At 36.7% G+C, this 14,737-nt stretch overlaps 1 protein-coding gene across 3 annotated transcripts in view; it reads right to left on the bottom strand.

The window, feature by feature from the left end:
* Positions 1 to 14,737, bottom strand: part of ANKRD28 (ankyrin repeat domain 28) — a 228,353-nt gene that overhangs the window by 73,450 nt on the left and 140,166 nt on the right. For all 3 annotated transcript variants that reach the window (XM_077811314.1, XM_077811312.1, XM_077811313.1), the window contains exons 5-7: positions 10,693 to 10,893; positions 9,839 to 9,926; positions 1,573 to 1,715 (exon numbers count right to left, since the gene is read on the bottom strand). In XM_077811314.1, the coding sequence (XP_077667440.1) occupies positions 1,573 to 1,715; positions 9,839 to 9,926; positions 10,693 to 10,893 (432 nt within the window). The remainder of the gene's footprint in view (positions 1 to 1,572; positions 1,716 to 9,838; positions 9,927 to 10,692; positions 10,894 to 14,737) is intronic.

Genomic DNA, 14,737 nt, shown 5'->3' with positions numbered 1-14,737 from the left:
GTTCATTGATGCCTAAAATATTCTCTGAAATTTTGGAATTGAGTGGATGCAGTGCTCAAAAGTTATCACATTACTGACAGACAAGTGCCAATGACTCCACCTCCCTCAATTCCTTACTGCCAGTTCCAAATACATAGTAATAATCTAGAAAAACAAAGCAGAAAAGTAGGTGAGTGTTGGTCCGCAGGGGCAATGTGCTCTGACAACTCCAGTTACAAGTGAAAAATGTTCTTCTATCTTTTGCAAATTATTTTTGCAGATTCCTTTTAATGGACAAGAACCTCACAGAGGAGGGTTGAGTATTTAAACAGCAGAGCTGCTCTCCCAAAATGAACATTAGGAACTTAAAACTAAAATTTTACTCCTGATGGAATTCTGCACCATTGCACAATGCAGAATTTGCACAGAATTAATGTTCTGTGCAGAATTTTATTTTTTCACGCAGAATTTGAGACAGCCGGAGCCCAGCTACCCAGGGCCAACAGCGGTAACCGCGGTATTTCAAAAATACTATTTTGAAATAAATTACTAAAATAACAAACTGATGTGATACTGTTATTTTGACCAATAAAATATGCAGAATTTTAAAATATTGTACGCAGAATTTTTAATTTTGGGGTGCAGAATCCCCCCAGGAGTAATTAAATGTAGAGACTTAGGTGCCTCGATCTAGTCATCTAAATAAATGGTCTGTTGTTCCATGGAACTGAATGCCTGCGGGGCCGAATGAATTTAGTAGGAATTTTGGGTGCCAAGTACTTACGAAAATCAGGCCACATACTAAGATGCCTAACTATGGATTTAGGTGCCCAATTTTAGGCACCCAAGTTTGGAAATATTTGTTTTAGCTCCTAAGATATGAGAAGTTAATACTGCATGAATGTGCAAATAGAGCTCCATATTACATTATACAAAGAAACATCCTAGTTTTCAAACTACAACTTCAGAAGCAATGGTCACTCTGTGGAAGATTGCAAGATTATTCAAAAGGTAGAACGCCAATAGGCCTACAATTCTCTTTAATAAATTTATTTTTATCATCTCAAAAATACTGACAATATTTTTGTTAATATATTTTTAAAACTAGGTACTTATATGACCATCATCAGTGTGGTATAAGAGTACCTCACAATCATTAATGATTTACCCTCAAAACTCCTGTGAGATAGGGAAGTTTTATCCCCGCTTTACAGATGGGGAACTGAAACAAGAGATTAAGTGACTTCCTCAATGTCACAGAAAAAGTGTACGTCAGAGCTTGCAACAGAACTCCAATCTCCTGAGTCCCAGTCCAGTGCCTTAAACATAGGATCACTCCTTCCCTCCCAGAAGATAATGAAACCATTTAAAGGACAAGTTTAGCTTTAAGTGAAAATCTATAGAAGAAACTTAAGCCTAGGGAGTGAAGTTCTGTAACCAATCAATAAATGAGTGAAGACCTTATGAAGTACTCTACCACGATTATTATTCTTGAGCATGAAGAAAGGAGCATTCTCTGCACCACTATATTCCTGATTAGTAATAGTTTAGATTTTTCCTATGTCATTTGCCTTTGGCTACATGTTTACTTACATCAACTCCAAGATCTAGAAGATATTTGACTACACTGATCATTCCACTAGATGCTGCAGCATGTAGGGGTGTATATGATTTCTTGTCTTTGCATGTCACTTCAGCTCCATGGGTCACAAGTAATTTCACAACTTCAATGTGACCTGGGCAAATAAAAGAAAAATAAATATTAAGACATAACTTAATTTATCAATTGTGCTCTGACTCAGAGAAATAATATCAATTTATTATTAGCTGCACTTGATCAACTTTTAAAAGGTGAAAAATGCACTATAGACTCTCCTCATTTAAAAGAAGCAGAGAACCATATTCTTTCCCCATCTCATTTCCTTATGATTTATAAAGGCAGTCTGAAATATTTTGTCCATGTATTTCCTCCTACTCCAAACAATCTCTCTAGCCTTGATTTTTGTTTTATATAAAAAATATCAAATCCTGTCTTCTGTTTTTGCTGAAGGATTTTTTTGGAGGACTTAAAACCTTACGTCAGCCCATTAGCTCTCAAATCCAACTGAGAGGAGAAGGGATTTTTAGTAAGCTATTTAAAACTGTTTGCTTATCTGATTTAATACCTATCTAACTCAAACTTCTGTCAAAGATTTGAAAGAAAAGCTCAGAACCTTGCTCTTTCAAACTGAAGACTGAGAAAACTTCCATTTAATTTCTTAAGGCCTCCTGCATGAATCGTGAAAAGACTTCATATTTCTGAAGTTTCTAAAGTAGAAACAAGCAGAAAGATAAGCCTCTTTTTTAAGAAAACATTTCTAGACTTCGTAATATAAAAAAATTAATTTTTCCTTTACAGATATGTTATTTTTTGAAAACTTTACCCAAAGAAATTTAGAAACGCAAGATCCATTTTCAAAAGTAAATTAAGAATTCATAAGCCTAAGTCTCACTGAAAATCAATGGGACATACGCTCCTAATTCCCTAAGTCATTTTTTAAAATAAAGGCTCGTCTATGATTAAACAGCTGCACCAATGCATCTGCGCCGCTGTAGCGCTTCAGTGAAGACACTACCTACGCTGATGGAAATGCTTCTCCCATTGGCACAGGACGGTAATCCACCTCCCCGAGAGGCGGTAGCTATGTTGATGAGAGACGCCCTCCTGTTGACATTGCGCTGTCTACACTGGGAGTTAGGTTGTTATAATTGCATTTATGTCAGTGTAACTTATGTTGCTTAGGAGGGTGTTTTATTCATCCCCTTGAGCGACATAAATTATGCCGACATAAGCTATAGTATAGACATAGCTTAAGTGAGAATCAGGTTCACTGTATATGAACATACACACAGAGATTTCTTTAAAAAAATGTAAGAAGTTAATTTTATCCCTCCCCCTCCATTGTCTACAAATCTATTTTAAAAATGGAAATTAGACAAGTGATATGCTCCAGGGATAAAGTATCCTATTACAAGTCTATAAAAGTAGCATGTGCTAAAATTGGTAGATAGAATTTAGCTTAGCTGAACAAGAGAAAGCATTTGTTTTTCCAGCTGGGTGAGCACACACCAGAAAATGTACCTCATTACAACCCCGATAATGCTTGTCCATACATAGCTGTGGCATCTCAAGCACTGAATTTCATTCCCTCAAAACTTCTACTGCAGGCAGGATAAATCAGATCTTAACTATTAGTTTTATCTCTAAGAACACTGGATCAATAACAGTCACACACAACCTCTTGGCTGAAGTGATTAGCAATAGTTGAAGTCTGATGTCAGCATGGCTTCAAACTATGAGTAATGGTATTAACACTGCTTAATTCACTGGTCTCAGCAACATTCTAGCTACCATAAGTCTCCCCCCTACAGAAGAAAGTCTGTGATCTTGTTCTGTTTTACTCTTTGGCACTAGGAGTATGGATTTCCCAGCATGATGTACATATTTTACACTAGTTCTGGATGGCTCCAATACCAATTTCACTGATGAAAGACTAATTTAAAACAGGCTTCAAGCAGAGATTTCTGCAATGTGGATTATTAATATTCTTACTTGTATAAGTGAAGCAATTTCTAGGACAAGAAATCCAGATATTCTTGACTAGATCACTTTTACAACCATCCTGATCTATCAGGTGACCAATTATTTAAGTATTTTTTTTCAAATATGCATTTTCTATTTTGTAAACTACAAAAGACTTTACAGACCTCAACACCAAGCATACTTGCAGTGCTTTATAAAGTTATTTAACAACTTTTCCTCAATCCACCCATACAAATTTAGGAGTTTCATTTATTGGGCATATACCTATTCTGACTTCTTTATATTTAAACAGAAACGTACCATGAAACCCCCCAATTATTATTATTATTAATAGTTTGAGTAAACAATTTGAAAATTGTATTTTCCCTGTTTCTAGCTCCTGTCTCCACTTTCTGTTTCAAGTCAGGATTTGGGAATACTGTCCTGACAAAACACTCTGCAAATAAAAGCAACACTGAAAGAGCAAACAGTACCTTAGCACAGGCCTGGGCTAACAATGCTTCTGCAGTAACAGACAGGGGAAGTTTTACTTCTCTAAGGCCTTATCTAGAGTAGTAAAGGGGGTGGGGGGTAAAATCAATTTTTAACCCAATTTAAAACATTACTTAGCATTTAACATATATGCAGTTTAATATCTTTAAAATCATGTTAGACTTTGATAAGCAAATACAATTTTAGAGATGTTAGCACCTAGCATAGATGCAGTTTAAGTGATGTTTCCAATGGAGTTAACTAACTCAAGGAACCTAACTTAATTAAAAACAAACAAAAAACACCCCAAAATATTAAACACTTTTTCTAGTCTACACAAGGCTTAAGAAACTAGACTGAAGATGGCAGGTTGATACCATAATTCTAGCTTCACTGGGAAGAAGAAAACTGAAATACAAAGAGTGGAGTTGTGAATGATACAGGGAGTGATCACTTGCTTCCATAGCCATGACTGGCAGGCAAGGGACTAGAGCCAGTGCAGTCCCCATCTAGGAACAGTGCCAAGAATCAATTCCTTTCCCTGCTGACAGCCACATGATCACCTAACCTTTCTGCAGAAGCATTCAAAGGCTCTGTTTTCTCTATGCCAGTGGTTCTTAAACTGTGGGCTGGGACCCCAAAATGGGCCATAACCCCATTTAATGGGGTTACCAGGGCTGACTTAGACTTGCTGGGGCCTGAGGCCAATGCCCGAGATTACAGGCCCCCTGCCTAGGGCTGAAGCCCTTGGGCTTTGGCCCCTCAACCCAGGGCGGTGGGGCTCTGACTTTGGTTCCCCCACCTGGGGCGGCGGGTCTTGGGCAGGCTCAGGCTTCAGTTCCCCCTCCTTAGGTTGTGTAGTAATTTTTGTTGTCAGAAGGGGGTCGCGGTGCATAAAGTTTGAGAACCCCTGCTCTATGCAAACTATTCCTAGTGTTTCGGGTTTTTTTAAATGTGTTCATTACACATTAATCCTTTAAATGAAAGCTTTTCTGAATCACAGCTGAAAAATAAGCTAAACTGTACTTCTCAGTAAAAATCAATAAGCACAACTTTGCTCTTCCTCTACAACTTCTCTCAGGGCTCGTTACATTACTTGTTTTTGAATAGAAGTAGTTCCTAAGGTTACTACTTCAATATAATCTTTGCTATACCTATATCAGCACAAGCTTGACCTAAAGCAAAAAACGAACACCTACTCAGACACTATGTTAAATGTCTGTCCTACTGACACACATGATGGACATCTGTCCAAGCAGCAATCTGTCCTGGTACATATGTAGTAAGTACTAAGACCAAAATGGGGCAAATTATCTAGATCTATGCTATTATCCCTACTATCACAACAAATTGATATGAACAAAGACCAAAGAGTTAAAATGTTTGAAGTGTCTATGGCATAATCCATATTATTCATCAATAATCCACTAATCTTCAAGTTAGTCAGGCACCAACACAGTTCTAAACCTCACTCTGTTTTACTCCGTGAAGTTGCCATATCAAAGTTTTATGCTTTGTGCAATAACTAAGGTAAACTTGTTCACCAGTCATACAGCTTCCCATTATTAACTGCAATTCAAAGGTTCTATTGGGACAATGATATTGAAGAATCCTTCTTTATGAAAGTGTAAAAATGATGCACAAGACAAGCTGGAAAGAGTAGGAACATGTTCTTATATTAAATGTAGTGGCACAAGATGGGATAAAATCAGCTCCATGATCTAAGCATCAGTGCACTACAGAGGCACTGACCAACAATGATTTTGCCCTTCACCTCCACTCCCCTTGGCTTTTATTTCTCTCTATTCTCCTGAGACTTTTAATTCCCCCACATCAGAAAGTATTTAGTTCCCCTCCCACCACAAAAAAGTTAATAAGAATTGTTAAAAATAAAAACACATTAAGGTTGTGTTTAAATAATTTTGAAAAACAGAAATGTTAATGATTAAACAATATAAGTCATTATAAAATATACTGCTTAATATAGTTAATTCTGTATTAAGATATAGAATCATAGGACTGAAAGGGATCTCAAGAGGTCATCTAGTCTAGTCCCCTGCACTCATGGCAGGACTAAGTATTATCTAGACTATTCCTGACAGATATTTGTCTAACCTGTTCTTAAAAATCTCCAATGATGGAGATTCCATAACCTCCCTAGGCAATTTATTCCAATGTTTAACCACCCTGACAGCTAGGAAGTTTTTCCTAATGTCCAACCTAAACCTCCCCTTGCTGCAATTTAAGCCCATTGCTTCTTGTCCTATCCTCAGAGGTTAACAACAATTCTTCTCCCTCCATCTTTTATATACTTGAAAACTGCTAGCATGTCCCCTCTCAGTCTTCTCTTTTCCAGACTAAACAAACCCAATTTTTTCAACCGTCCCTCATATGTCATGTTTTCTAGACCTTTAATCATTTTTGTTGCTCTTCTCTGGACTTCCTCCAATTTGTCCACATCTTTCCTGAAATGTGGCACCCAGAACTGGACACAATACTCCAGCTGAGGCCTAATGTGCACGGAGTAGAGCGAAAGAATTACTTCTCATGTCTTGCTTACAACACTCCCGCTAATACATCCCAGACTGATGTTCGCCTTTTTTTTTTTTTTGCGCAACAGTGAGTACTACGTATGTAACACTAACAGTGTTACACTGTTGACTCATATTTAGCTTGTGGTCCACTATGACCCCCAGATCCCTTTCCGCAGTACTCCTTCCTAGGCAGTCACTTCCCATTTTGTATGTGTGCAACTGATTGTTCCTTCCTAAATGGAGTACTTTGCATTTGTCTTTATTGAATTTCATCCTATTTACTTCAGACCATTTCTCCAGTTTGTCCAGATCATTGTACCAAGACAATGTAATTGTAATGTCTCATTGCAAATGATCCAAAATAGCTGAGTAAGATTTTCCTTCCCCCCACAAATCTCTCCCCCAAAACCCTCCACAAATCCTGTCCTGAAGAGATTTCAGTCTATTTTTTAAAAAGGTGCTTATAAATGCACAATCTAAACTGATTTCAAAGCATTTTCCATAGTTTTTAGATTCACTAAAAAAAAAGTATGTACAGCATACAATAATCATTTATATCTATGAAGAAGAGCAACTGCCATTAACAGAACTATAGGACACTACACAAATGTTTAGGAATAACTGGGAGTAGGGAAACATAGTTAGACAAAATGTAAACTACCCAGAACAGAATTTGTTCAGCACATTAATGCAAAACTACTACTCCAGAGTGCTATGGGATCTCTAATGATTACAAATGGATCTTGTTTTTATATCTCCTCTGATTAATTTCTGTGCTTGCAGAGAACATAATATAAATTTTTCTATTTTCATTCTTCTCTCCTGTGTCGGATAAACTATTATTTTTGAAAGTCAAACTGCACCTCTGAATAGTCAAGACTATGGAATGGCATCAATTTACTTTTTCCTGCAATTGATAATTAAACTCAAATTGATTAATGCTGACTTAATATGTTTATCACATAATTTACATTTTGAAATGACACCCGCTTCTAGCCAATTTCCTGGAAATAGATATCTGTTACTGTTTCGGAGCTGTGGCCACTACCATAAATTCTTCAGTGAGAACCAATACAGCCCTGCTGAGATAAAAGAAAGGAGAACTGAAAGCAATTACAGCTGGTGTCAAGTCCTAAGAAATTACAACTTTTTGTGATGTCAAGAGAAAGTATTTTGTAAGCACACAGATGCCACAGGTAGAAAAGACACTGAAAAAAAGATATGTTGCACCTGCTCAGAAGTCAAAGAAAACTGGTTGTTACTGAAAAGTACATCAGTAGCTGCTTATGATTTATTTAGAAGTACAACTGAGTTATTTAGCCACGGCTAAGAGGCTTCTGTCAGAGTATTGGAACTAAAAGCCCTTATCTGCTTTTCTTTTAATCTTTGCACTTCTTGAATGAAGCTGGAGGTGAGGAACCATGACTACAGACAAGCTGAAGAAAAGAATTCCCATACTTATTATAAACAGCAAAGTTCTACATAAAAGACTAATGGAAGGAAGTCTACATAAAGGAAGCCTGTATCATTAGGACGTGATAACCAACCCATTGTGGACAACTTCATCGTCAGAGGCAAGACAATGATTGGGAAAAAGAGGCTGAAATCCTGGAAGTGCAATAATTTGAAGTCTTATTCTTGGTCCATTTCCCTATTAAACAAAACTAAACAAAACCCAAGCAGGGAGCGAATCAGAAATATACCTATCTTAAAGTCTATTATTTTTCCTTTGTGAGTCAGCTTCTGATACTTTACTAGAAAACTTCATATTTTTAGTAAGGCTTTTGACATAGTCCCACATGACATTCTCATAAGCAAACTAGGAAAATGTGGCCTAGATTAAATTACTATAAGGTGGGTACACAACTGATTGAAAGACCATATTTAAAGAGTAGTTATCAATGATTATCTGTCAAACTGGAGGTCCCACAGAGGTCAGTTGCAGGTCCAGTACTATCAATTTTTTCATTAATGATTTGGATAGTGGACTGGAGAGCATGCTTATAAAATCTGTGGATGATGCCAAGCTGGGAGGGAATGCAAGCACTTGGAGAACAGGATTAAAATGCAAAATGGTCTTGACAAAATAGAGAATTGGTCAGAAATCAACAAAATGAAATTCAATAAAGAGAAATGTAAACTGTTACACTTAAGGAAAAAATTAAATGTACATACACAAAATGGAGAATAACTGACTATACACTGGAATTGCTGAAAAGGATCTGGAAATTACAGCACATCACAAATTGAATGAGACAATGTGATGCAGTTGCAAAAAAAGCCAATCTCTTTCTGGTGTGTATTAACAGGAGTGTCTTATGCAAGACACAGGAGGCAACTCTCCTGCTCTACTTGGCACAGGTGAGGCCTCAGATGGATTAATGTGTCCAATTGAGGGTGGCACACTTTAGTAAAGATGTGGATAAATTGGAGAGAGCTCGGTGGAGAGCAACAAAAATGGTAAAAGGTTTAGAAAACCTGACCTATGAGGAAAGGTTAAAAACTGGGCATGTTTACTCTTGAGAAAAAAACCTGAGTGGCGACCTGTCACAGTCTTCAAATATGTTAAGGGCTGTTCTAAAGAGGACAGTAATTAATCTTTCTCCATGTCCATCGAAGGGAGAACAAGCAGTAATAGGCCTAATCTGCAGAAGGGAGATTTAGGATAGAAATTAGGAAAAAGGTTTTTAATTATAAGGGTACTGAAGTTCTGGAATAGTCATCCAAGGGAGGTTGTATTTTTAAAAACAGGTTGGACAACACCTGTCAGGTAAAGTCTAGGTTCACTTGATTCTAGCCTCAGTACAGTGGGCTGGACCTGATGACTTCTCACAGTCCCTTCCAGTCACATTTCTATGACTCTATAACCACCACCTATAAGTAATGGAGAATTATATTTATCTCTATTCAGTTTCCTCGTACGCCAATCTTTCCTCTTAATAGCCATGTGGCATTAGTGGTCACATTTTCAATCAGGAATCCACATTAAACCAAAAAGTTAGTGTTTAGGGGAAAAACGGTTTTCCTTTCATTTCTCAAAATAAATTAGCATGTCATTTTTTTCTGCCACAAAAGCATTCATAAAAAAAAGAGTTTGCTGTATCTTATTACAAATGTTATATGAGATGTATAGATACCTTCCTCGTAATCACCTACTACGCAACCTTGACTAAACGCTTTTGCCTAGAAATTAAAGTATATAAGTTCAATAAAATGAAGTGACTGACTTTCTCTCTAATGCACAGAGAATCAGTTGCAAAAGAGTACATACCCATATATGCTCCCCAATGTATAGCTCGTCTGTCTTTCTTGTCAAATGCATTAATATTGGCACCTCTAGACAACAACAAACTCACCATCTAGGGTGAAGAAAGAAAAATAAGTAAAATACCTCTGCTCAGAATATAAAACTATGCACAGAATGTGGCATAATAATGAAAGCGAAGAATAAATCTTGGGTGAAATGAAACCAAGTTTTTAAATCCTTTAAAACCACCATTCCATTTACATCGCTTCTGATATTTTGTGCATTTAAGCATGCTGACTGCCCACACTGTTGACAATGTTGTGATCATAGGATCCTCTAAATTATATATCAAGTGAAAACCAAAATATTTTAGATTACCTATTTTATGCAATTGTTTAACAACCATGGCATACTATATGTACTGTGTCTACTACATACATACTGTTTATTAAAACTAAAAAAGTTAGTTAAAAATCTATGCATTTAATCACCCTACAAATTTACATATTAAAAACCTTTCATTTCCATACAAACTGCTGAAAGTGGATCAATTACACTATGGCTTCAATCACTTGAAATTAATTTACAATTTAAGTTTATACATCTCAGCAGAACCCAGACTATAAATAAAAGGTTGTTGATTTTTTCTGGGGGAATGCAGAAACTAGAAAAAGCGTTCCTACAGGCTACTAATAAGGCCGTACCTCACCACTGGAACAGTATTCTTCAAGGCTTTAGTATGGGGATGTAAATGCTGTAAATATACTTTAGTGTACATTTTACCATTACCAGATCATGTACAAGTATGCAACTAAATAATCAGAGCTTTGGTGGGAGGCAAGAGGGCTAAAAAACAAGATCTGGAAAATAATCCATACCTCAACATGTCCACTGAAGGCTGCATGATGTAATGCTGTTCTACCTGCTCGATCTGACACATTTACATTACTTAGAAGAGGCACCAAAGCTTCAGCACATTTAACAGCTTTATTTGCAGCTGCTATATGTAGGGGTGTCTGCCAGTTTTTGTCACGGGCATTGACATCTGCTGAATGCTTTAACAGCACCTGAACAGCATCCTGAAAATATTTGCAATAAAATAAATTACATTACTAAAGAACTAAAAGAATATACTTAGCAACTCCATGTAAAGTACAACAGAATCTCACTAATTCACACTTTGATAAACTGCATTCACATGTATTTTCAGGTTATGAGTTTATTCTCAAGCCCAGCAAGATTCTGGGATGGTTATAGATCCCCCAAACACAGCTAAGGAAGGTTTCAGAGTAACAGCCGTGTTAGTCTGTATTCGCAAAAAGAAAAGGAGTACTTGTGGCACCTTAGAGACTAACCAATTTATTTGAGCATGAGCTTTCGTAAGCTCATGCTCAAATAAATTGGTTAGTCTCTAAGGTGCCACAAGTACTCCTTTTCTTCTTACAGCTAAGGAACTTACAATTGGCATTTGACACTGGTGGAATTCCCCATCACAAGATCAATAATGCTCAGGACTCCCTCTATTAGTGTGCATTAGTGAGGCACTACTGTACTTGAAATATATTACTACCAATTGTTAGACACCTTTTTTCAAAGAATAAAAATAGCTGCAAATGGTATATTATAGATGGAGAGTTTAATAACCATACTTTTTACAGATGTGCCTGTTTATAATACTATCAATTTAAACAGACATCGGCGGCAAAAGGAATATAATTTTTAATGGTGCCAAAGTGACAATCCTGTTTTAGAGTTCTATATCACAGTAATTTGGTAAATAAGAAGTTTCATTCCCCTTTATAAAAATCAAGTTTAAACTGCAAACTTTTATACCATTCCTTTTACATTCCTACAGCAAGTAAAACCAAACACAATCCTGTTAATAACATATGCACACTATCACACAAAAAAGAAAACAGCTTGTCAATACAAATATTAAGATGTAGATGCAATACTTCATTTTTTCATTAAGTCCACAAAGTTTTCTACACTTTATTAATTGTTCTGATTGTTTCTTTAGTCAAATGCAAAAAGAGTGCAAAAATAAGAAGGTTACTACTCCGAACTTAAAACATTCTACTGAGGCTAAATATTGCAGGTATCTCAAATTATAGAGCAATGTTACTCATACACATCTGTGCTGCAATACCTAGACATCGCTGTGACTCATGAGTGGAGTGGAAATATTAACACTACATTCCATGTATTTATTCCATTAGAAGAACCTGTCAAAAGTTATCCTAAAACTATACATTTAATTTCCTCTCCTCTTAAGAAACAAAAAGTATAAGAGCAACCTAGAAAATACTTGTGCCTTACTTTATAACTGTAAATTGAATGAACAGTGAAATGGATATGGACCCAAAATGTATTTAATAGTTTACTAGGAAAAAGCTGATTACATATCAAGTCTTTGGCTCCTTTGAGCCTAACATCCATGAAAACACCTACAAGAATCAGGAAATAAATACAAGAAGAGCTCTGGAATTGGTTGGGCACAAACTGTCAAAGGAAACACTAATTTTACTGTAAAAAAATTACTCTGGTCTCAGTATGCAGTTAGTATGTGTATGTGCAGTGATGTATTTTCAAATTAAATGAATCTTAACTTTTTTTTTTTGCGCAAAACACACCAGCACACAAAAGGAGTGCAAATTCACATTCTGAAGACTAACAGTCTAAGCTGAAATATGTTCAAGAAAAAAAAGTTTGAAAACTAAATCCCCAAATATATTAAAGATATTTAGGGTGACCAGATGTTCTTGTTTAATTGGGTCTCCCCTCATTTGGGGGCAGTAGTCCTGCTGGATTATACCAAAACCAGGATTTAAATCACAGAGCTTCCTAGCTACTATACACAAGAGCTTGAACAGCGACACTCTGCCCCAGAAACGAGTCAGTAACCAGCTCAAGAGGGAGCATCTCTGTGCTGCTCCCAGCTGCACAGTGTGCTAGTACGTGTCCCCATCCATCTATTTATAAGGTCTTCCATCATCTTAATATTTAAGAGCCCCCCAAATACGTAAAAGTAGAAACAACACTAAAAAGCTCTCTTTCTTCAGTTCCAACCTATAGGATAAATAAATTTGATTAGTGTATAAGATTTGTTTCATTGCATGTTGTGAGTATGTGTAGAAACTAGGGAAAACGAAGAATAAATAAGTTTTGCATTTAAAAGTAATTAGTTCTGTGGTCACTTATCTCTTGCAGGAGCAAATTCCATAGTTTAGATCCAGTCACTGTCTCCCATACACCCTCCCAGAGTTGGCTGACAGATTCATTGTTTTGATAACAATGTTGTGATTATAGGAGGTCATGGTCACAGACGGAGGGTTCTCTCTTAGGCAGCTAAGACAAGCCCATGGAAGGCTTTGAATATCAGGACAGAGGTCTTAAGTTGGACTATATTCAATGAGGAGCCACTGCAAAGAAATGAGCACCATGTGACCTGTGTTGCTATAGAAACAGACTGCTTCACAGCGTACTAGTTGAAGCTTTTTGCGTATCTAAGGCACGTGGGGATTGGGTCAAAATGAAGTCCTACTGGCATCCAGTTCTTTGTGGGGAGAAGGGGTGGTGGGGGAGAAGAGTAGTTGTAGAAGTTAAAAAGGTCCTACGGGGCAGACCCTTGGGCTGGTCCATTTTGTGGGAGAGAAGTGGTGCCCTTTGAAGTTTGGGGAAGGATATGTCCCAATCTCCAGATTTATATATAGTTTTGCCACAATAAAACCAGTTCACTGCAAGTTTTTATATGCTAAGGTTATCTTAATGATATACTAATGTGATTTACAGTTTTCATTTTATTATACTCATAGCCCTAGAAGCAAGGCAAGACTTATACAAATGAGAAAATAATATTCTTATTTTAGGAGTGATAACTGAGCAGAGGAAACTTTTTAAAAGTAAAATGTTCCATAGATTCAAAAAATCATTAGCCAAATTGTGACAGATCCTAGTGAGGGTATTCACAGAAGAGGAGGAAAGGAAGGAGAAAGCACGCAACGAGCATCCCATCCCCCCCAACACAAGGGGCAGAAACAACTATAGTCCCAAATCTCAGGAGAGTGCAAGGACTTCTGCTTCAGTGAGGCTCTCTCAGGGGAGCATATTGCTTTACCCTAAAGGATAGTTTAGCCTATGCACCAAGCCATTCATAGAAGAATTGTGTCCAAGTCCCTTATGGGACAAGACCTCCACATTACTACCTACTTAGGCTAGTGGCTAAATGCTACTATTTGGCCCAAAAGCAAAATCTAAAATGGACGGTTTTAGATCCAAAGTCTGATGCCTGAGACTCTGCAAAACCAAAACAATCTCATTTCATCCCCTCTCTCTCTAATAAAAATAAAACAATAATAGTACTGATATGACTCAGGCACAGTACTCTGCGTAGTCAGGTTCTGTGAAATTCTCCCACATGACTCTAGCAACAATACATGTCAATCCTAACCTTCAGCATTTTTACTGAGCTAATTTTATTCACAGATTTAAAATTCCAGTTAATGACAGTTTGAAACTCAGAATACGATACCTGAACAATGATATAAATGCACCTCTTAATTTTTCTTCCTACGATATTTCTATATTTAGCAACATATTGATACATGCTTCAAAAACCTTGATTTTCTGATGAAACAAAATGTCAGAATTTTATTAGCAGCTTGCTCTGCTCTACTCTGTACATTTGAATGTTTCAGATGAAACTTAAACCTACAAGCCCAAACTAAATACTTTATGTATGTTAAAACGCTTACTGCTGCTAGCTTCAATGTTTTCAATAAAGAAACTGTAGAAATGCTTGCCTATTAAAAAATGAAAAAAAACAAAACAAAATTGTGCTGTATAGGTGAAAACAAACCCTGTTTAGTTTCTAGAGTATTTTTCCCTTATACTGAACCACTTTGGTTATCTCACCCAAAAGGA

This window comes from Eretmochelys imbricata, chromosome 2 (assembly GCF_965152235.1).
Source record: "Eretmochelys imbricata isolate rEreImb1 chromosome 2, rEreImb1.hap1, whole genome shotgun sequence".
In the NCBI taxonomy this organism is placed as follows: domain Eukaryota; kingdom Metazoa; phylum Chordata; order Testudines; family Cheloniidae; genus Eretmochelys; species Eretmochelys imbricata.
The sequence above is the reverse complement of the archived record's forward strand: the minus strand, read 5'-3'. Positions and strand labels throughout refer to the sequence as shown.